The sequence below is a fragment of the Staurois parvus genome, unplaced genomic scaffold, assembly GCF_062004578.1.
Source record: "Staurois parvus isolate SC_StPar_1 unplaced genomic scaffold, SC_StPar_1.0 ptg000025l, whole genome shotgun sequence".
NCBI classification, from domain to species: domain Eukaryota; kingdom Metazoa; phylum Chordata; class Amphibia; order Anura; family Ranidae; genus Staurois; species Staurois parvus.
In genome coordinates this window covers 31,879,479-31,903,316 of record NW_028317821.1, presented here as the reverse complement: position 1 = coordinate 31,903,316, position 23,838 = coordinate 31,879,479, and the positions used below count along the sequence as shown (strand labels likewise).

Sequence of the window (23,838 nt, the reverse complement as noted above, 5' to 3'; positions counted from 1 at the left end):
ATAGAAACAATATTTTTCTGATTGGAGTGGAATAAATCTGCACAAGAAAGTGAAACTAAGTGTGAGGAGGAAGGGGCTGACAGTCTAAGTTTCTTAAAATATATTTTGTTTAGCCAAATTAGTTAACAAACATGGATGTTTGTTTAAGCAAATAACATATGCTGGAATGTTATTGTTTCAGTTGAATAAATCTATTTAAATTGTTATTATTAAGGTAATGATTATTTTTCTCCTTCCTAAGTACAACAGAAAAGTTGTCCAAATATGACTGATTAACCTATTAAACTGGGGATAAAAAAACTAATATGAAAAGTTATTCTAAAAATTTTCATCTACTTGCATATTAAAGTTATACCAGCAAGAATTAGTCTATGTAGAAAACTATGATTTAAATCAAGCCTTACTGACTAGTGATTTAAATCGTGATTTAAATCAAATCCACCCTGATACATACTATGTCTGATAAATACATATTGAAGAATTGACTTGATTTTATGAACAAGCTTTTGTACTTACCCTTTTGATTGGCCATTAGCCCGATTCTCATAGAATTTTATTTCCAAAATATCATTAACACCCAAAGAGTGAACAGCATCAGTCAAATCTTCATCTGTTGTCCACTGAACAGACAAACATAATTTCAGCATCATTTTAAACAGGACAGATAATACAATGTTATTTTTTTTATCTACCATAACACTATTTTTTAAACTAACACCCATTAAAAAAAAAAAGTGCAGTACTTTTAGTTTTTGCAAGACAATACCATGAAAAGTAAGTTTTGTGGTTTAAAAATAATAATAATAAAAAAAAAAAAAAAGTAAATCAACTCTGGCCCATAGGAGCTATACAGGATAAAGAGCTGAAGTGACTAACCACTTGCCATCCAAGGAAATCTGTGTACGTCCTTGAGTTGGCTTTTTTTTTGTCTGGCGATGCTCTTTTTATAACAGCGATCCTAGTGGCTAATTAGCAGCTGGATCACTTTTACAGACGGCGGGAGGGAGCTCCAGCATCTGTTTTCAGCTGGCGACGCTCTTTCAAGTAAAAGCATTCCGCGCACCGCTCTTTGATGCCTCTCCCATCCTTCCCAGGACTGACCATAGAGATGTTCAAGGACCAGAATGTTCTTGATCATATCTATAGTCTAAGAAACAGGAAGTGATGAGTATTTTCTCACTTCCGGTTTTAGCTTTGTGTTTCTGAATGATTACCAGTGCTTTGGAAGCCACAGGAGTAATCTTGGGTCTAACAGATCTCTCTAGAAAGAGGACCTGTGACAGCCCATGCTATCACAAGGGATGTTATATGGGTATGGGGAACCCTTTATTTTTTGGTACTTGGATCCCCTTTAACTAGAGACACAATCATGTTTGATCATCTTATGCGATTACCACCTATGATTCTTACTTGAAAGTGACTGGAGAGAAGCGCCTTAGTATTAAACAATTGTAAAGCTGCTATGCACGAATGAGGTACCAATAACCCCTAGAAGACCTTACTAAACATAAAATAAAGTGCAGCGCTAAACATATATAGGTAATGACATGTATTCAATCAGTTCGATCAATAAAAAGTCCTCCTCAATTAGGTGACAGAGATTAGGTGCTCAAGTATGCAGGTGACTTAGGTATTCAGGTGACTTGGTTCAGGTATCCGTGCACGAAAGTGATAAAGCAATGCGAACTCACCAGACCCGCATAAAATATGCGCCTTTGTGTATAAATGATCCAGATGTCATCCGATACTGGGTGGTCCTCCCTCAGCTGTGTATGAGGCTGATGATCCTCTCCACTTACCCCCTGGGGGAGCACTCTAATTTGCAGACCTGCTCCTGGATACACCGGAGGGACCCAGACCAGATCCTTTAACGTCCAACACCAGGGGGACCCCTAAGTGGAGAGGATCATCAGCCTCATACACAGCTGAGGGAGGACCACCCAGTATCGGATGACATCTGGATCATTTATACACAAAGGCGCATATTTTATGCGGGTCTGGTGAGTGCGCATTGCTTTATCACTTTCGTGCACGGATACCTGAACCAAGTCACCTGAATACCTAAGTCACCTGCATACTTGAGCACCTAATCTCTGTCACCTAATTGAGGAGGACTTTTTATTGATCGAACTGATTGAATACATGTCATTACCTATATATGTTTAGCGCTGCACTTTATTTTATGTTTAGTATGATTCTTACTTACCACTAGCAATTATACAGGTGAAACTCGAAAAATTAGAAAATCGTGCAAAAGTTCATTTATTTCAGTAATGCAACTTAAAAGGTGAAACTAATCTATGAGACTCATTACATGCAAAGCAAGATAGTTCAAGCCGTGATTTGTCATAATTGTGATGATTATGGCTTACAGCTCATGAAAACCCCAAATGCACAATCTCAGAAAATTAGAATATTACATGCAATCAATAAAACAAGGATTGTATATAGAACAATATCGGACCTCTGAAAATTATAAGCATGCATATGTACTCAGTACTTGGTTTGGGTCCCTTTTGCAGCAATTACTGCCTCAATGCAGCGTGGCATGGAAGCTATCAGCCTGTGGCACCGCTGAGGTGTTATGGAAGACCAGAATGCTTCAATAGCGGCCTTCAGCTCTTCTGCATTGTTCAGTCTCATGTCTCATCTTTCTCTTGGCAATGCCCCAGATTCCCTATGGGGTTCAGGTCAGGCGAGTTTGCTGGCCAATCAAGCACAGTAATCCCACGGTCATTGAACCAGGTTTTGGTGCTTTTGGCAGTGTGGGCAGGTGCCAAGTCCTGTTGGAAAATGAAGTCAGCATCCCCATAAAGCTCGTCTGCGGAAGAAAGCATGAAGTGCTCCAAAATCTCCTGGTAGACGGCTGCGTTGACCCTGGACTTAATGAAGCACAGTGGACCAACACCAGCAGATGACATGGCTCCCCAAATCAACACAGACTGTGGAAACGTCACACTAGACTTCAAGCATCTTGCAGTGTGTGCCTCTCCATTCTTCCTCCATACTCTGGGTCCTTGGTTTCCAAATGAGATGCAAAAGTTGCTCTCATCAGAAAAGAGGACCACTGAGCAACAGGCCAGGTCTGTTTTTCTTTAGCAAAGGTAAGACGCTTCTGACGTTGTTTGTTGTTCAGGAGCGGCTTGACAAGAGGAATACGACATTTGAAGCCCATGTCCAGGATTCGTCTGTGTGTGGTGGCTCTTGATGCACTGACTCCAGCCTCAGTCCACTCCTTGTGAAAGTCCCCAACACTTTTGAATGGCCTTTTCCTGACAATCCTCTCCAGGCTGCGGTCATCCCTGCTGCTTGTGCACCTTTTTCTTCCACACTTTTCCATTCCACATAACTTTCTATTAATGTGCTTTGATACAGCACTTTGGGAGCATCCAACTTCTTTTGCAATTACCTTTTGAGGCTTTCCCTCCTTATGGAGGGTGTAAATGATGGTTTTCTGCACAACTGTCAGGTCAGCAGTCTTTCCCATGATTGTGATCCCTACTGAACCAGACAGAGACCATTTAAAGGTTCAGGAACCCTTTGCAGGTGTTATGGATAAATTAGCTCATTAGAGTGGAACACTTTGAGCCTAGAATATTGCACCTTTTCACAATATTCCAATTTTCTGAGATTGTGGATATGGGGTTTTCATGAGCTGTAAGCCATATTCATCACAATTATGACAAATCATGGCTTGAACTATCTTGCTTTCCATGTAATGAGCCTATCTCATATATTAGTATCACCTTTTAAGTTGCATTACTGAAAAAAAATTAACTTTTGCACGATATTCTAATTTTTCGAGTTTCACCTGTATATTGTAAAGTCCCAGTATTTTCCTTATCTATGACTCAATATGTTGTTGTTCAAAACAGGCCAGACATATAAAGAGTATGCCACCCACCCAGACTCGGGCTCAAAAATAATTAGGGAGAATTTTAACTTACTATCCCCAGTTCTTTTCCAACTTTCATTAAATGCAAGGGAGACAAAAAAAAGTGTTACACAAGTAAATGCTGTCTGTGTGTAATTAACCATTTCACTGCTAGGCCCTGACCAATTTTTCAATTTGAGTTTGTAAAAGATCCCTCAGGCCAGCATTTTCTGAAAGCACAGGACCAATACAACAAAAAATGGTGTTGCTAATTTAATAAGCCTTGTGATAGTTGTGCACATGTTTATCACAATGATAATGTCATCAAAAATATACTAAAATCACTTCACAAACTGAATAAGCAAACTTACACAAAAACTGTTTTGCCTTATTTTATGGCATCCTCAATACACCTTGCCAATTTACCTAAATACCTTTTCAGCAAACCGCATTTTTTAATAAATGGCTGTGGTCAATGGCTTATCACAGCTACTCATGAAATGCCAGTCCAGGGACCACTTTACTATATGCTCATGGACACTGCAGCCAGCCTACTACTGCAAACAGTTCTGTTCCAATGTAACGCTTACGTGCATAGCAGAAAAAAAGTGTCTTGAGGCTCCATGCACACTGGGTGTTTTGACAATGCTGGTAATATTAGTTGTGTAAAGTCACGTTAAAAATGTTAGTTTTTCAGATTTTTTTTAGCATTTTTTGCATTAGCGTTTAGCGGCGTTTTTCCGCGTTTGGCGGGTTTTTCTTGGTCAAAAAAAGTCCAAAAACACTGGTTTGCAGCGTTTTACTGCGTTTTGCAGTGTTACAGCAGTTTTCCAGCCAAAAAACGTTGACTACAGTGCATGGACATAGGATAACATGCTGGGGAGTTTACTGGCTATAGAAAAACAACAAAAGCCAAAAACAGCAGCTGTAAAAACGTCCAGTGTGCATGAGGACTCAGTTTGAGCAACATCCAAACAAAGCAACAAAAGAAAAAAAACAAAACAAAAAAAAAACATAAGCAGGCTGTAATTCTAATACAAAGATCTGTACACCAACATGAAAGACAATGTTTCAAGATAATAAAAATCAAAGGGGTACATATTTATATAACAAATGACATAAAATATATCTGCGCATAAAGTTTAGCTTCATATATTTTTACATACCCATGTTAAATTTCCTATGTACAGTGCTATCCTTTTTCCAGGATAAGAAAATGCTGCATTTGTAGATGATCCTTTTACCACATCATCTGAAACCGACGCTGCTAGATTATCCATGTAGTCTCTGTCTTCAGGTGCATCTCCATTATTTGCAGATGGAGAGATGACATCCTCATAAAGCTCAATCTGCTCATGTGCACCGTATTCTGCTTCCTGTAAAATAAGTATTTCACACAAGATTTCAAAACAGTTATAAATGATCAAACAAGCAAGCAAACACTGAACCAACTTTACTGTCTAATGCTCTAGTTATTTGGCATTAAGAATCCTACTTTAAGAAAACTCTGTATAGAATTTGAAACACTGTACCCCACGTTCTTTTCTGAGGACTTGCACCCCAGAATGAAGCTGAAACATTCTAGTAACTACAGAAAGTAGTCAGACTCCCATGTTTCCAGTCATATTTTATATTTTAATATGCAAGTCATTTAGGAAATATTTGTATGCCTGCACAAATTCTTCAAATTTTCCAAATTCCTTATTTTCATTTGAATACTTGAACTGTAGGTTTTGGACTGGGAAGGGAAGGGTTAAAATGACCTGTGTGTTTATTTTCTGTTGTACGTGTACTGTTAGGGAGATTTTCCTTCACTTCTTGTCCTGAAGCATAACATGAAGTTAGAGAAAAGCTCTACAAGGTAAAAGGAAATCCCCCTCTTAGACAGCTGTCACCAGAACAAGTGTCCCCATTGGAAGATGCCCCATTTTCTCTTTCTGGAGACAACTATAAATTTTTATTTCCTATCAGTTACTATCTTTGTGACAGTTGTCACCAGGGCAGATTTAGTGAATCTACAAGAAAAAAAAAAAAAAAAACTGACAGTCCTTCACTGCTCTATAAAATAAAAAATTACCTATACACATAAAAAGATACAGAAGACATGAGAAGATATTTTTTGGCCAGACCAGGCTAAAATCTTATGTCTTATGGGTAGCAGCATGTGCTAAAATATATCCTCAGTTGACAACTTAGGGAAACAGCAATTGTTTCCGATAGAATAATCACCAGTGTCTTCTCTCTTGGTAGACCTGTACTGAATGTGTTTAGCAGCAACTCCCCTGCCTGTCTATGCAGCAATAACATGCATACTTATGGGGCTTCATCAGACAGGAAAACCCACAAACAAGTCAGATCATGTCATCTAATGTCTATGGTTAGCCCTATTTAATAGAAAACGTTTCTGAGAGAAACACTGAAGCTGTTGCTGACTTCAATTGCTAAATGCCCAGTTCTCAAGCTGGCCCTCTGACTTTCATACTAAAAGTGGTAGTAAGTTCTTGTTCATCATTTTAAAAAATGGCCCCCAGTGCAGGTTTAGGTCATAATGTACTAGTACGCACTGCATGCTAGTACATTATAACAGACTTACCTGCAGACGGAGACCTTCAGCGCTGTGCTGTCACGGTTCTCTCTGGTCCCCAGCGGCTTCCATCTTCGCCCGGTATTCCTTCCGGGTTCCCCATCTTTAGCAGCTTGATTGGCCAGGCTGCAGGTGACATCACTCCCGAGCATGTGAGTCACATCACTGAGGGACAGAGAGTAGGCCAAAAATGGGATCTGAGCCACACATATGCGGCTCAGATCACAATACCCGCCGACAGGCAGGGAGGACATTTATGACAGAAGAAACTTCTAGGGTCTCTTCTGTTATAAAAAAATAAAAACCTGCCTGTCAGCAGACTTTAGATTTCAGGACTTTACTACCACTTTATTAAACCAAGTACACAGATAAAGACTTCTGACTTTAATGTGACTTTCCTGACAGCAAGGAGGTCAGCAATGGAAGTCCCAATGTTTCCCACATTAAACTGGTTCTAAAGCCAAGCCATTTTTTACCTTAATGCATTACTTGCATTAAGGTAAAAAAAAATAAAATTGCTCTCTGTCCTTCCCCTGCCCTGTCTGAGGGGAAAGAGAGATAAAGAGGTGTGCATGGCTGCACCTCCTCTCACCTCTATTCCTCTTCACACAGGACAGAGCAGCAGCAAGAGACTCTGGCTCCATGAGTAGAACATGTTTATTAACTTGAATAGAATTTTTTTTAGCTTATGGCTAGGTTCACACTGGCAGTGAAAGCAGGAATTTCAGGGGCATTTTTAACGCTCCTTAATTGCCTATGCAAATGATACTATGGACAGAACACAGTGCTGTGCACGTTATCACAACATGAAGTGTTAGCTTCGCTTCAAAATTGAAGCCTCATGTGGAGTCTGGAGATTGAAGCCTTTTAACGCTTGCCATTCAAGTCTATGGTAAAGCTCCGCAAACGAGCTGGCAGGCATTTGCGAGGGGGTTGAGGCATGTTAACATTATTACAGGCGTTTGTGGTGCAGTTTTAATGCACCTTTAATGTGCATCAAAACAAGCCAAAAACACACAAAGCATTTGGGGAGCGTTTTTAACTTGCTATATCTGCGTTTGTTAAGAGTTAGCATTGTGAGTCAAGTCTTTAGTGTCACCTTAACCACTTCAGCCGGTTGAAGTGGTTATACCAACAGCTGCAGGCATCATCCCAGCATCTTTGTTTTCAAGTAAAAGTAATCCTAGCATCACTCTCTGGTCCCTGTCCGGGATCACCCGTCTCTCCAGGGAGCTTGGGAGTGAAGCCGGTGGTTCTACTATAGAGCTGATCGGGGACCGGACCTTCCCCAATTTCTCTATGGTATAAGAAACCAGAACCAAACAGTATTTTGTCACTTGTGCTCCTGCAAAGGCAAGCGAAGCATCAGTCCCGTAAGCCTAAGTGAACAGCGATCGCACCACAAGTGTGAGCTATTGCTGCGAACTAGACCTCCTGTGTAACTCTAAACCAGTAACTTCTAAAGGCTTTTAAAGCGTCACCTATGGAGATTTTTTAGGTTGCACAGTTTGTAGCCATTCCACAAGCGTGCACAAGTTTAAATCAGGACAGGTTAGGTATCTATTTACTTGGAGTAACAATCTTTTATATTGTACCAAAAACTTGTTATTAGATTTTGTTCTTGAGCACTGAAATTCCTACAAGTTTTAACCAGTGCTCTGCTGGACACGGATAGAAGTCACAAGACTCCTCTAACCGCTGATGAGAAAGTATTTAACAGTTTATATTTACTAAAATAATTGCACGTTCATATTCTGTGTACTGTGGGAGACTAGATAGAGAGAATGAAGGGTTCTGGGTTCAGTAACACTAAGTGTTTTTTTCCCAAAAGACTGCGTTTGAAAAACAGCTGTGCGCAAATACTGTGTGACAAATTGCAATACCAACCATTTTCTTCTGCAGGATATCTGCTTAAAAAAAAATAATATGCGTTATATTGCCAAAAGTATTGGGACGCCTGCCTCTACATGCACATGACATTTAATGGCATCCTAATCTTAGTCCGTAAGGTTCAGTATTGAGTTGGCCCACCCTTTGCAGCTATAACAGCTTCAACTCTTCTGGGAAGGCTGTCCACAGGATTTAGGAGTGTGTCTATGAGAATGTTTGACCATTCTTTAGGGATGCACCGAGATTTCGGTGGCTGAACCGTTTCGGCCAAAAACTCCCTTTTAAGCAGTCAGGTAAAATGACGGAAGAAAAAAAAAAAAAAAGCACCAATACAGGTGCCGAAAAAACACCGCCCCTCGACCGCCGCTGCCACCACTTGGTAGTTCTCAGCCTTACCTGAGAAACCATCGAACGATCCCGGCGCTGGGCAGAGATTAGTAAAGGAAAGATGGCCTACACTCATCTCTATGCCCTTGGAGGACCAGAGCGATGTCACTTCTGGTTCTGGCCATTTTTTTTTTTTTTTTAAAGCACTAGATCAATGCTTTTTTTTTGATCCAATGCTTTACATTGCAGAGGAGAGATGTGGGGTGTAATTGACCCCATATCTCACCATAAAGAGGACCTGTCACTAATTATTTCTATCACAAGGGATGCATGCATTTCTTGTGATGAGAAGAAAAGGGATTTTTTTTTTTTTCTAAAAAGGGACACTGCAAAAAAAAAAAAATTAATTTAAAAAAAAAAAGTTTAAAGTGCCCCCATCCTCGCACGTAGGCCATGCTCACATATGTAAATGGTGTTCAAACCACACGTGAGATATCGCCATGAACGTCAGAGAAAGAGCAATAATTCTCACACTAAACCTCCTCTGTAACTTTACACTGCTAACCTGTAGAAAAGGTTTACAGCATCACCCATGGAGATTTTTAAGTACCGTAGTTTCACGCCATTCCACGAGCGTGTGCAATTTTAAAGCATGACATATTGAGTATCTATTTACTCGCCATAACATCCTCTTTTATATTTTACAAAAAAATTGGGGTATACATTGTTTTTTTTTTAATCAAAGTATTTTTTTTCCAAAAAAAAAATATTCATTTTTAAAAACTGTGCATTTCGGTTTTCAGCCAAGTGCATTTTGAATTTTAATTTCGATGCTCCACTACCATTCTTCCAGAAGCACATTTGTGAGGTCAGGCACTGATGTCGGACCAGAAGCCCTGGGCTCGCTGTTTCTGCTCTAATTTACCCCAAAGGTGTTGTCAGATTGAGGTCAGGACTCTGTGCAGGCCAGTCAATTTCCTGCATACCAAACTCGCTCATCCATGTCTTTATGGACCTTGCTTTGTGCACTGGTGCACAGTCATGTTGGAACCGAAGGGGCTATCCCAAACTGTTCCCACAAATTTGGGAGCATTAAATTGTCCATAATGTCTTGGTATGCTGACGCCTTAAGAATTCCCTCCACTGGAACTAAGGGGCCAAGCCCAGCACCTGAAAAACAACCCCACACCATAATCCCCCCTCCACCAAACTTTATACTTGGCACAATGCAGAAAAGTACCGTTCTCCTGGCAACCGCCGAACCCAGAAACGCCCGTCGAATTGCCAGGCAGAAGAGTGATTAGTCGATCCAGAGTCCATTGGCAGCGTGCTTTACACCACTGCATCCGACGCTGTGCATTGCACTTGGTGATGTAAGGCTTGGATGCAGCTGGTCTGCCATGGAAACCCATTCCATGAAGCTCTTTATGCACTATTGTTGTGCTAATCTGAAGGCCACATGAAGTTTGGAGGTCTTTACCTACTGACTCGGCATACAGTTGGCGACTTCTGCACACCGTGCGCTTCATCATGCACTGACCCCGCTCTGTCATTTTACGTGGCGTACCACTTCGTGGCTGAGTTGATGTTGTTCCCAGTTGTGTCCACTATGCTATAATACCACTAACAGTTGACTGTGGAATATTTATTAGCAAGGAATTTTCACTGTTGGACTTATTGCACAGGGTGGCAACCTATCACGGTACCATACTTGAATTCACTGAGCTTTCACAAATGTTTGTAGAAGCAGTCTGCATGCCTAGGTTCTTGACTTTATACACCTGTGGCCATGGAGGTGGCTGGACACCTGAATCTAATGATTTGGCAATATAGTGTATGTTTGGGGAAGTAAATTTCTAGCAAAAAAAAAAAAAATACTGATTTTTACACGTAGGAGAGAAGTGTAAGAATAGGCTTAGTCTTCAAGGGATTAAAGGTTTACTTTAACAAAACATACAGCATTTACACCATCCTACCCTCAATTTGCAAATGGCTCAAACATCATTAAAGGCTTAAAGGAGTTCACCTTTTTGAAGAAAAGAAAATGCATATAATTTGTGCAGGAAAAAAAAAAAATTTACATTTATTTTTTTTTCCACAAGAGCCTTCAGAGCACTGCACCAGTGACCAGTGGATTGTGGGTGCAATGCCAGGCTCTTGTACACACTGCCTGCAGCTCTGTTACTTATACCTATATGGGCTGTTACAGAGTTGTAGGCAGTATGAATGGACAATGATCAGCACGCTTGTGGTCCTTTGAGCACTACAGGCCGTCTGCAACAATGGAAAATGGGGCTTGTAATTTTCTCATTTAAAAAGGACACACGAGAGGAAATATCCTCAGCAGAAAACACAGCAAAAAAAAAAAAATTAGAGTGGTTTAAGAGCACTTCAATCCAAAATGGTAATAAAGTTTAAGCTGAAAAAGTATACCGAGTAAATTAATAACTAAAGTCAAAACTTTTTTTTTTTAGTTTTGGATAGAGGTGTTAAGAATGAACCCCATTTGGTGTTTATTGCCATCTTTGTCCTTGCTGGGGAGATTCACTCTCTGTCATGTTACCATTGCCACAGACTGAAAGTGAGAGAGAATGCAATATTTAGCACTGTGTGAGATCTGACAATGCGTCACTGGGGAAGGGGGGTGTATAAGAACCAGGAGAATAAAGTTTGCTCCCCGTGATGTAAATAAAGAACATAGCAGCCCCAGAAAGGATGTGTAGCAGGACAATTATGCAAAGAACAGGACAACACTGGATCTGCAAGTAAATATTTAAAGCACAAAAAAATCAGCAAAAGGTAAGTGAGGGAAAAAGATTATTTTTGCAAGGGTGAAGTTCTTTAGCAGAACGCACATGGCAAAAGATTGATGGGGGTTTTAACACAAAGGTTTTAATCCTTTGTTTTGGATAGAGTGGAGAGGAATTAGAGCACCTGTAAGGTTTTCATTGCTGTCTGTGCCCCCTTAAGGAAGTTTCACCCTATTTGTCATATTTACCAATATCATCGAAAGTTAAAGTGGAACTCCGCTCAAAAGGGGAAGTTGTGCTGGTCTGCCTCCTCCCCTGCCACTTTTTTTTTTGGGGTGGGGGGGGCAAGTGGATCCCTGCTCCCTACAGGTACCTGGTCCCACTTCCGGGTTAGAGCGCCACCACAATCTGAGCCGCAAGTTCAGCCCCTGCCCCACTGCTAACCCCTTCAGCCTTCTGGAACACTTCACAGGTCCTAGAAAACTGCGGGACCAATCTCAAGGCACAGTGTGACTCAAGCATGAGCAGTAGGAAACCGGCTGTCAAGCTGCAAGGCTTCACTTCTGGCTTCCCTTACTGAAGATGCCGGTGCCAGCACCCGAAGCCGATTGACGAATTGGCTGGAGTGAGGAAATCGCTGGACCCCCGGGACAGGTAAATGCCCTTATATGAAAAGTCAACAGCTCTGCTTTAAAGTGGTTCTAAAGGTAGAAGGCTTTTCTACCTTTATGCAGTCTACATTAAGGTAAAAAACTAACTCCCCAGCATCCACACCCCCTTCCCCCTTATACTTACCTGATTACCTGAGCACGATCTCAAATCAACGCCATCCATCTTCCCTGGCCATGGAGGCAGCAGCAGGATCCACTGGCACCTGCTGCTGTCAATCATAGCCTGTGAGGAGAGAGCGCTGGGCGGGGTGAAGCCCACACGCGTGCCCCCACTGCAAGCGGCTTGCTATGGAGGCACTCAGAAGGGAGGAAAAGCCAGGAACTTCAGCAGAGGACCCCAGAAGAGGAGGGTCAGGGCTGTTCTGTGCAAAAACATTGCACAGAGCAAGTAAGTATAACATGTTTGTTATTTAACCACTTTAAAACCAGGCCTTTTGACACTTTGTTTACATGTTAAAATCAGTATTTTTGCTAAAAAAAAAAAAATTATATACTTCCCTCCCCCAAACATTATATTTTTTTTAGCAGAGGCCCTAGAGAATAAAATGGTGTGTTTTGCAATTTTTATGTAACACAATATATGCTCAGCGGTTTTTCAACCGCAAATTTTTTAGAAAAAAAACACTAATGAATATTAATGCACACAAATCCAATATAATACCCATTTTTTGTAAAATCTAAACGATTGTGTTACGCCGAGTAAACAGATACCCAACATGTCACACTTTAAATTTGCGCACACTCGTGGAATGGCACCAAATTACGGTATTTAAAAATTTCCATAAGCGACACTTTAAAAGGCTTTACAGGTTACCAGTTTAGAGTTACACAGGAGGTTTGGTCCAAGAAACAATTGCTCTCACTCTGATGTTTGCAGGAATACATAACGTGTGGTGTGATCTCCATTTACGTATGTGTGCAGGACCTGCGTATGCCTTTGCACGCGATCATGGTGGAATGGGGGCCATTTAAAAAATTTTTTTCTTCATTTTTTTACTGCCTCACTACATTTTTTTTATCACTTTTATTGTCAATACATGAAATGTAAACATACTCTGTGATAACAATAAGCAGTGACAAGTACTCTTTACTACTGAGATATCTGGGTCTATTAGAACCCAGATGTCTCCCCTGCCCTTATAAGCTTCTGTTCACACCAAGATCGGAGTGGTCAGATATTTTACCAATCTAAAAATGGCACGGTTTACATCCTGTGAAAATGATGTGACAAAATACTTGTTTCCAATTTGGTATGCCCTAGAGATGATTGGGGACCTTCCGGTCGCATTCCGGGCTCACTAGTGGGACGGGAGAACCCAGAGAGGCACCAGGGGGAGGCAACCCCTCCCGCCACCTGTAAAAGCAATTCAGCGGCTAATTGCAATAATTGCAAAGTCCCTATTTGCCATGAAAAGAAACAATCCCAAAAAACATTTCCACAGCATTTAAGCCCTGCCACAAAAGGACCGGCTGACATCAAGTCAGGGATTCTCTTATTAACACACGTGTCAGTGTTGAAAAGGACAAGGCTGGCGATCACTCTGTTATTGAGTTAGAATAACAGACTGGAAGCTTTAAAATGGGCAGCAGTGGCTAAATGGTTAGCCCTTCCGCCTGGCAGTACTCGGGTCATTGGTTCGAGACCCAACCACGGCACCACCTACCTGGAGTTTGCATGTTCTCCCTGTGCCTGCGTGGGTTTCCTCCGGGTACTCCAGTTTCCTCCCACACTCCAAAGACATGCTGGTAGGTGAATTGGATCCTGTCTAAATTGGCCCCAGTATGTGTATGTATGAATGTAAGTTAGGGACCTTAGATTTTCAGCCTCTTGAGGGTTAGGGACTGATGTGAATGTACAATATATATGTAAAGAGCTGCATAAATTGACGGCGCTATAGAAGTACCTGAAATAAATAAAAGGAGGGTGGTGCTTTAAATCATTGTTCTTCCTCTGTTAACTATGGTTACCTGCAAGTAAACGTGCAGTCATCACTACTTTGTACAAAAGGGATTCACAGACAAGGTTACTGCTTCTACTAATATTGCACCTATATCAACCATTTATCAAATCATCGAGAACTTCAAAAAGAGGTTCAACTGTTGTGAAGAAGGCTTCAGGGTGCCCAAGAAAGGCCAGCAAGCACCAGAACCGTCTCCTAAAATTGATTCAGCTGCGGGATTGGGATCCACCAGTGCACAGCTTGCTCAGGAATGGCAGCAAGCAGGTGTGAGTGCATCTGCATGCAGAATGAGGCGTAGACTTTTGGAGGATGGCCTGGTGTCAAGAAGGACAGCTAAAAAGCCACTTCTCTCCAGGAAAAACATCAGGGACAGAGTGATATTCTGCAGAAGGTATAGGGATTGGACTAACGTCATTTTCTCTGATGAATCCCCTTTCCGATTGTTTGGGGCATCCGGAAAAAAACCTTGTCCGGAGAAGAAAAGGTGAGCATTACCATCAGTCCTGTGTCATGCCAACAGTAAAGCATCATGAGGCCATTCATGTGTGGGGTTGCTTTTCAGTCAAGGCTGTAGGCTCACTTACAATTTTTCCTAAGAACACAGCCATGAATAAAGAATGGTACAAAAACATCCTCCAAGAGCAATTTCTCCCAACTACCCAAGAACAGTTTGGTGATGAACAATGCCTTTTCCAGCATGATGGAGCACCTTGCCATAAGGCAAAAAATGATAACTAAGGGGCTTGGGGAACAAAACATCCAAATTTTGGGTCCATGGCCAGGAAACTCCACAAGACCATTATCCAATTGAGAACTTGTGGTCAATCCTCAAGGGGCGGGTGAACAAAAACCCCCCACAAATTCTGACAAACTCCAAGCATTGATTATGTAAGAATGGGCTGCCATCAGTCAGGATGTGGCTCAGACGTTGATTGAGAGCATGTCAGGGTTGCTATTAAACATGTCAAATAAAAAAAATTAAAAAATCAAATTTCGTCATAAGTTTAGTGCAAATTGTATTCTGCTACATGTCTTTGGTGTAAAAAAAAACAAACAAAGAAAAACCCCAGTCCGCGTAAATTAATTGGTTTACATGAAAGTTATAGCATTTACAAATGGCAGTATATGTACTGGATTTTTTTTTTTTACTAGTATTGGCAGCGATCAGCGACTTATAGCAGGACTACGGCAGGCATTTTGACACTGGAGGAACTGACTTGTTGTGACTGACATCTCCCGTGACACCAATACAGTGATCAGTGCTATTAAAAAGCACTGACACTGTACTAATTGCACTGGGCAGGCAGGGGTTAACATCTGTGGTGATCAAAGGATGAACTGTGTGCGGTGTGTGTTTTACTATGAGGCAGTGTCTCTGCTTTCCACTGTAAAGAGAACTGGAAAAAAAGGCGCTGTGGAAAATGCTCTCAGACAAGCACCTTAGTGAAGGTGCATCTTTATTGGGTGAGAGAAAGTAGCAAATATAATAAAATTGACCAGCCTGAAGTGGACAGCGTGACTCCAATGGACGGCCCGTCCGCTCTGAGGGGAGCTGAGATCAGAGAATGCTCCTGTCGGCTTCAAATCACGTGGTGTCAGCGTACCAGCGTCCTGGGTGGTGTCACCATGGCAAGCGAAGGCATTGTCCAGCATTGACTTCAGCTGGGAGCATATGTAGGGTTACCAAGACGACATGTTTCTCGCAGTTGCCTTTGTCAAGTCTCAAAAAAACAGCTGAAGCCAACGCCGGACACTGCCTTCGCTTGCCATGGTGACACCCCCCAGGACGCCGGTACGCTGACACCACGTGATTTGAAGCCGACAGGAGCATTCTCTGATCTCAGCTCCCTTCAGAGCGGATGGGCCATCCGTTGGAGTCACACTGTCCACTTCTGGCTGGTCAATTTTATTATATTTGCTACTTTGTCTCACCCAATAAAGATGCACCTTCACTAAGGTGCTTGTCTGAGAGCATTTTCCACAGCTCCTTTTTTCCAGTTCTCTTCATCATGCAAATGATTAACAAGGCAGCAGTGGTGAGCTCATGATTAACTGTTCACATGTTTCCACCTGGAGTGGCCTCTCTGCACTCATTTGTATGAGTTTTGCTTTCCACTGTAAGCATGCTGCTTTGTATGGCTCTGCTATGCAGAGCCATACAAAGCAGTGAGCTGGAGCTGACGGGAGAGAACTGTAGTGCTTAATACCCGGCGATCAGCGGGTGCCAGCGAGTAATCACCAGTCGGGACCAGTTGATTGACAGCCGAGGCTGTGAATGGCGGAGCAGCTAGGGATGTGCACCCCCGACCCGGATATACAAAATCACATATATATGAGATTTTGCGCACCCCTGCCACTCTGTAGCAGTATTTCTGCAATAGGGCAGCAGGAAAGAGTTTAATCTAAATATCAATAAAAAGCCTCTGACACTTATGAAATGCTTGGAATTATACTTCAGTATACCATACGAACATCTGACAAAAAGATTTAAAAACACTGAAGCAGCAGACTTTGTGAAAATTAATATTGGTGTCATTCTCAAAACATTTAGCCACGGCTGTACACCACTTGAAACTGACGACATACATGTACGTTAGGCAACCTTCATGTGGTTAAGAAAAAAAAACAAAAACAAAGAACCCTTTCAAGCACTTGAAAGAAACCCCTACATTTTGGGTTGTCCCCAGAACAGGAATAGAGGGGAAACAATCCAGTGAAGACACTAGTTCGAGTGACAACAGGGCATTTCTTGACTTTAGGAGGGATTTCCTCACTTCCTGTTTTGGCTTTAGGACAGGAACTAATGGAAAATCTCCCCTACTGGGACACAGCAAAAAAAAAAAAAAAAAAAACTGACAGATTAGAAATCTCCCTCTGTTTATATAAATGAAAGAGAGAAGAGTTTTGCTTTAGATATACTTTAAAAATGTGTTCATGTGATAAAAGCCATTGGTGTATCATTCCTAAGGGCTCACCAATCATCTCAACTACATAAAGAGCTAGTCATGTTCTACTAGTGGAACCCACTGCATTACTTAGGATACATCTGTAAATGTTTGATCTGCACTGTAAGAAACAGGCGCTTATAATAACCACACCGTGCACGTTCCTCAGATCCCCCCATGGGCCTTGTAGAGCGAGAGTGCCCAGGAGATCCCTGTATACTAGAGGCAGCTCGATGTTTTTGTTTATATGAGGCCGGCTGTAGAGCGGAGGGGGCGGGGCCGAGGATTGCGGCCTGCTCCACACGCGGCCTACACAAAGGGAGCGCCGAGCCCCGACTTACTCCGCTCTCGCCGTCACGGTGCTGAGCCGCTACTGCGCTCCCAGATAGAGAAATGAGTCCCACACAGTGACCGCCCCGAACCACAACAAGCCCCGCTGCCCGGCACATATTCCCTCCCCTGCCCATGGAGGCGGGAACCAGAGCCAGGCCATGCTGTAAGCACACCGATACCTGGTTGAACTCTTCGCCTACGTCCGCGTATATATCTATATGATCCACTCCGTCCGCCATCATCTGCCTCGGGTAGCCGTGCGAGCCAGACTCGGGAACGTCGCGAGCTCGCGACCGAGATGGAAGCCAAGCGGGAAAGCCTACGTCACTTCCGCCCTCCGGTACACAACAGGAGGGAAAGGAGAAGCGCACACAGGAGGCTTGTTTGAATGTGAAAACTTTATTGATCTAAGTACAGTTATCTTACTAAGATAATATTGCAGCAACTAGCAGCTAGAAAAATGTTTTTGCATGTTCTTGCTTTGCAGTACTGACATAAACATAGTTAGCTTTAGGTACTTAATAAAAATAAAACTATAGTTTCAGAAGTTATGAGTTACCATATGAAAACCTAAAAAGGAGTGCCAAGTCCCAGCCATTCAGGTGGTGAATATTTTCCTGTGCCAGAAGGTCCAAAGGAAGCCAGGCGTGATTATAAAAAAGTCACAAATTTAATAAAACTTAAAGCGAATTGTTTTAACGGTCCCGCAGTCTTCTGGTACACATGATAGGTCTCAGAAGACTCCAGGACCATTCACAATGCGCAGTGCTGCTCGCCCATGCCCACAGTTAAGATGCCGGGGGCAGAGGACAGCCGGTGAACCCAGCTGTGGTGAGCACACCACTGGATCGAGGGACAAGTGAGTGGCTGTTCTTTAACCACTTGCCTCCTGGGCACTTATACCCCCTTCCTGCCCAGGCCAATTTTCAGCTTTCAGTGCTGTCGCACTTTGAGTGGCAATTGCGTGGTCATGCAACACTGTACCCATATGAAATTTTTATCATTTTTTTTCACACAAATAGAGCTTTCTTTTGGTGGTATGTACTTGGTGCTGAGTATTTATTTTTTGCACTATAAACAAAAAAAGAGCAAAACATTTGAAAAAAAATTTTTTCTATGTTTCTATTATAAAATTTAGCAAACTGATAATTTTTCTCCTTCACTGATATACGATGATGAGGCCACACTGATAGGCAGCACTGATGGGCACAGATAGGCAGCACTGATGGGTACTGATAGGTGGCACTGATGAACTTGCACTGATATTCAACAATGACGCACTGATAGGCGGCACTGGTGGGCACTAATAGGTGGAACTGATAGGCAGCACTGATGAGCTGGCACTGATGAGTGGCACTGACTGACAGCACTCCTGGGCACTGACTGGCGGCACTGCTGGGCACTGATGGGTGGTATTGCTGGGCGGCACTGCTGGGCACTGATGGTGGCACTGCTGGGCAGAGGTGGGTGGCACTGCTGGGCACTTGTGGGCGGCACTGCTGGGCACAGATGGGCGGCACTGGTGGGTGGCACTGCTGGGCACTGATCATCAGTGCCCTGATCATCATTGCCGATCCCTCCTCTGACAATTGCCAGTTAAACGCTGTGACAGTGTGAGGAAAGTGCAGCCAATAACTGGCAACTGCATTTACCAGTGATCTGCTTTCTTGTTGGACACGGCTGATCACGTGGTAAAAGGCCGCTGTGATTGGCCTTTTACCACATCACGTGGTCAGCTGTGTCCGTAGGATGGGAGGGTGTGTTCTGGGAGGACGTCTTATGACTCCCTCCCAGAACTGGCCGGACGCAGTGAAGCCGTAATTGTGCTATCTGCGGTCGGCAAGTGGTTAAACTCAGCAGCTACAGTTTTTGTAGCTGCTGACTTATTTTTTTCAACCTGATCACCAGAGCTCCACTTTCAAGAGGAACTAAACCCATCAATTTACCAGTTTCAAAAACCATTACATTCCCAGGACATGCCAGGAATGAACCTGTCACATTTGCTTGGGCTCTCAGGGCCAGTTCACACTACAAAAACACACTCCAGATATATTCCGGATACGTTTTTGCTTACGGTTCACACTGCACTCAGTTACAGTGCAGCTTTGATGCAGTTTGCTATGTTCCAGTATGGTTCTATGCAGAAAAAATGCAGCATGTTCTACTTTTTTTTCTGCACCGGACATTGAAACGAACTGCACTGGTGTGAAATAGGACCATTGGAATACATGGAAAACATTGTGCATGCATTTTTGATGCAGAAAAAAAGTGCACTGAACTGCATCTAGTGTGACCTAGCCCTCAACCAAACTGTCAAACCATCAAATAGCTGGTGCCTTAACTGATCACATGTGCAGCATCATGGCAGTTGCAGATCAAACAGAGGCTAAGATGGCAGCTTCCTCAGTTAAAAAAGGTCACTTTCAGGTCACTACAGAGGACCAGAGGTCACTCTTTACATTTGGAGGAGACGAGATTTAACCTTCACATACAGAAAGGCTTTTTCACAGTAAGAGTTGTAAAAGTGTATAATAGACTCCCTCGAAACTAGTTCTGGCCGTCTCAGTAGATTGTTTTAAAAAAGAGCTGGATGGATTCCTAAATGTACAATATATAATTGGTTGCTAACATTTATAAAAATAACACTAGAGGTAGTTGATCCAGGGAATATCCAATTGCTTCAGTGGGGATCAGGAAGGATTTTCTTCCCCCCACTGGAGTGAATTGGATCACGAGTCATTGTTTTTTTTGTCTTCTTCTGGATAAAGGATAGTGTATTTCTATTAGGTTTTTATTTATGTTTTTTTTTCTATTAGTTGAACTAGATGAACTAGTGTCTTTTTTCAACCTATGTAACTACAAGTTTGGGACCCACTGTTTGAAACTGCACTAGGCCACAACACCTAAACTTTTTTTTTTTCTGTACTACACCTCATGGTCTAAGCCGAGGGTCAGCAACCCATTGATTGCGATCTACCCATTGATCGTGGGCAGGTGATGAGTAGAACAGTGATCCTGCTTTGCCAACCCCCAAACTGCTTCTCCCACATTGCAGAGTGGCGCACGGAAGGAACTACTTTGTATAGCTGGCCCTTCTCCCATGTAAGTCCCAGGTGCTTGTGTGTCATGGAAGAAAGCAAAGAAGGGGCACACTCTCCTCATGCATTACCGTGATAAAAAGGAATTTATTTGAAAATTACAAAAAATGTATAGTCACAAACCAAGATTCATAAAACAAGCTAGGAACCAATGTGACAGTCCGAGCAAAAGGTATTCTAACAGCTGGGTGTTTAATGCATTTCGCACTAAATTGGATTCACATGGGTAGAACTAATGGTACCCGCCCGCAGGTCCGCAGTCCTCTGTGTGGGTAGTGCAGCTGCACGGATTTCCATGTTACAAACAACCAGTGGAATCCATATTACAAACAACCAGTGGAATTGGTACCATTTGTATGAAAATATAAAATATGCAAATACATGTGAACAAAGTGTCAATCGATTAAAGTGTTTGCTCACCAATGCCAGAAGTCTGCCAAGCAAAATAGATGAGTTGGAAGCTTTGTTGCATGAAGAGAACTATGATTTAATTGGTATTGCTGAATCTTGGCTTCATTCTTTGCATTACTGGGCCAGTAATATTCCTGGCTATGTTCTCTTTCGGAGAGACAGAGTAAATAGGAAAGGTGGTGGTGTCTGTCTCTATGTGAGAAGTGATCTCAGAGCGAGTGTGAAAGAGGACCTAATTGATGGAGAGTGTGATGAGGCTGAAGCATTATGGGTGGAACTGCACTTGGGGGTGCATACTACAAAGGTAAGCATTGGAGTTTGTTATAAGCCTCCCAGTGCTAATGAGGAGGTGGAAACTCAGCTCCTTGCACAGATAGAAAGGGCTGCAAGGGCTGGGACAGTGATAATAATGGGGGATTTTAACTACCCGGAAATTGACTGGAGTATTGGTACTGCAGGAACAGTTAAAGGGCAAAAACTTTTAAACCTACTACAGGACAATTTTATGGTACAGTTCATAGGGGCCCCTACTAGGAATGATGCTTTGCTGGACCTGGTAATCTCAAACCATGCAGAGTTTATTACGAATGTCCATATAAAAGAACATCTGGGTAGCAGTGACCATAACATGATTTCATTTATTGTTAGCTGTAAACAGCAAGCACATACGGGAAAAATAAAAACGCTCAATTTCAAGAGAGCTAATTTTCCAAGGCTGAGAGCTGCTCTCCAAGACTTAGACTGGGAGGGAATATTGGCATTGATGAACACAACACAGAAATGGGAGTTCTTCAAAAAGACTGTATATGAACTCACTGCAAAATATTTTCCCTTGGGCAACAAGTTTAAAAGGCTAAAAATCAAACCTATGTGGCTTACGACCAAAGTTAAACAGGCTATAGATAATAAGAAAAGAGCTTTTATTCAATATAAAAATGAAGGAACATTATCATCATTTAAACATTACAAAGAATATAACAGAATATGCAAAAAGGAAATAAAGGCCGCAAACATTGAAAACGAATGACTGATTGCAAAAGATAGCAGGACCAACCCCAAAAAATTCTTCAAATATATTAATAGTAAAAAGGTTCGGTTCGAGCATGTAGGCCCTTTACAAAATAATCTAGAGTGGGTGACTGGGGACAAAGAGAAGGCAAATTTATTAAATACCTTCTTCAGCTCTGTGTATACAAAGGAGCATGGGGGAGCTCTTGTCCATAATGGGCATGGTATTGATACAGCTCCAGATGATCCACATTGGCTCACAATTGATATGATCCAAAAATATTTAGACAGAATAAAGGTGAATAAAGCACCTGGACTGGATGGCATACACCCACGGGTCCTTAAAGAATTGAGCTCTGTCATTTAAAATTTCTAGGGACTCTTTAATGACTGGCATAGTACCAATGGATTGGTGTAAGGCCAATGTGGTGCCAATATTTAAAAAGGGGTCAAAATCTTTACCAAGTAATTATAGACCTGTTAGTTTAACTTCTATAGTTCGGAAGATACTGGATCGTTTAATAAAAGACCACATAGATGAGTTCTTGCTGGAAAAAAATATTTTAAGCAACAGACAGCATGGATTCATGAAAGACAGAAGTTGTCAAACAAATCTGATTTCTTTTTATGAGGGGGTGCGCAAAACTTTGGACAGAGGGGTGGCAGTTAATGCGGTATACTTGGATTTTGCAAAAGCGTTTTACACAGTTCCCCACACACGGCTAATGTGTAAGGTAAAGTCTAAGGGCTTGGAAAAATCTGTATGTAAATGGATAGAAAACTGGCTAAAAGATTGTATTCAGAGAGTAGTGGTTAATGATTCATACTCTGAATGGTCTGGGGTCATCAGTGGTGTACCCCAGGGTTCAGTGCTGGGTCCCTTACTTTTTAATATATTTATAAATGATATACAGTACATCCAGAAAGTATTCACAGCGTTTAACTTTTGCCACATTTTCTTATGTTACAGCCTTATTCTAAACTGGATTAAGTTCATTTTTTTCCTCAACATTCTACAGTCAATACCCCATAATAACAATGAGAAAGAAGTTTGTTTTGAAATCTTTGCAATTTATTAAAAATAAAAAATGAAAAAAAAAACACATGTACATACAGTAAGTATTCACAGCCTTTGCTCAATACTTTGTTGAAGCACCTTTAGCACAAATTACAGCCTCAAGTCGTTTTGAGTATGATGCTACAAGCTTGGCACACCTATTTTTAGGCATTTTCTCCCATTCTTCTTTGCAGTACCTCTCAAGCTCCATCAGGTTGGATGGGGAGCATCGGTGCACAGCCATTTTCAGATCTCTCCAGGGATGTTCAATCGGGTTCAAGTCTGGGCTCTGGCTGGGCCACTCCAGGACATTCACAGAGTTGGCCCATAGCCACTCCTTTCTTATGTGGACTGTGTGCTTAGGGTCATTGTCCTGTTGAAAGATGAACTGTCCCCCCAAGTTTAAGGTCCAGAGCACTCTGGAAAAGGTTTTCATGAAGGATAACTGTACATTGCTGCATTCATCTTTCCTTCAATCCTGACTAGTCTCCCAGTTCCTGCCACTGAAAAACATCTCCACAGCATGATGCTGCCACCACCATGCTTTACTGTAGGGATGGTATTGACGAGGTGGTGAGCGGTGCCTGGGTTCCTCCAGACGTGATGCTTGCATTCAGGCCAAATAGTTCAATCTGTGTGCCATCAGACCAGAGAGTTTTGTTTCTCATGGTCTGAGAGTCCCTCAGGTGCCTTTTGGCAAACTCCAGGCAGGCTGCCATTTGCCTTTTACTGAGGAGTGGCTTCCGTCTGGCCACTCTACCATACAGGCCTGATTGCTGGAGTGCTGCAAAGATGGTTTTTCTTCTGGAAGGTTCTCCACTTTCCACAGAGAAACGCTGGAGCTCATTCAGAGTGACCATCGGGTGGTTGGTTACCTCCCTGGCTAAGGCCCTTCTCCTTCGATCGCTCATTTTGGCCAGGCGGCCCAC

At 42.2% G+C, this 23,838-nt stretch overlaps 1 protein-coding gene across 4 annotated transcripts in view; it reads right to left on the bottom strand.

Moving 5' to 3' along the window:
- The window catches only part of CPSF6 (cleavage and polyadenylation specific factor 6), a 61,423-nt gene extending 43,754 nt beyond the window's left edge, over window positions 1–17,669 (bottom strand). For all 4 annotated transcript variants that reach the window (XM_089652683.1, XM_089652684.1, XM_089652685.1 and 1 more), the window contains exons 1-3: window positions 17,515–17,669; window positions 5,041–5,250; window positions 517–620 (exon numbers count right to left, since the gene is read on the bottom strand). In XM_089652683.1, coding sequence (XP_089508809.1) covers window positions 517–620; window positions 5,041–5,250; window positions 17,515–17,577 — 377 coding nt within the window. In that variant the 5' untranslated portion in view covers window positions 17,578–17,669. The remainder of the gene's footprint in view (window positions 1–516; window positions 621–5,040; window positions 5,251–17,514) is intronic.
- Between the last annotated feature and the right edge of the window lie 6,169 nt (window positions 17,670–23,838).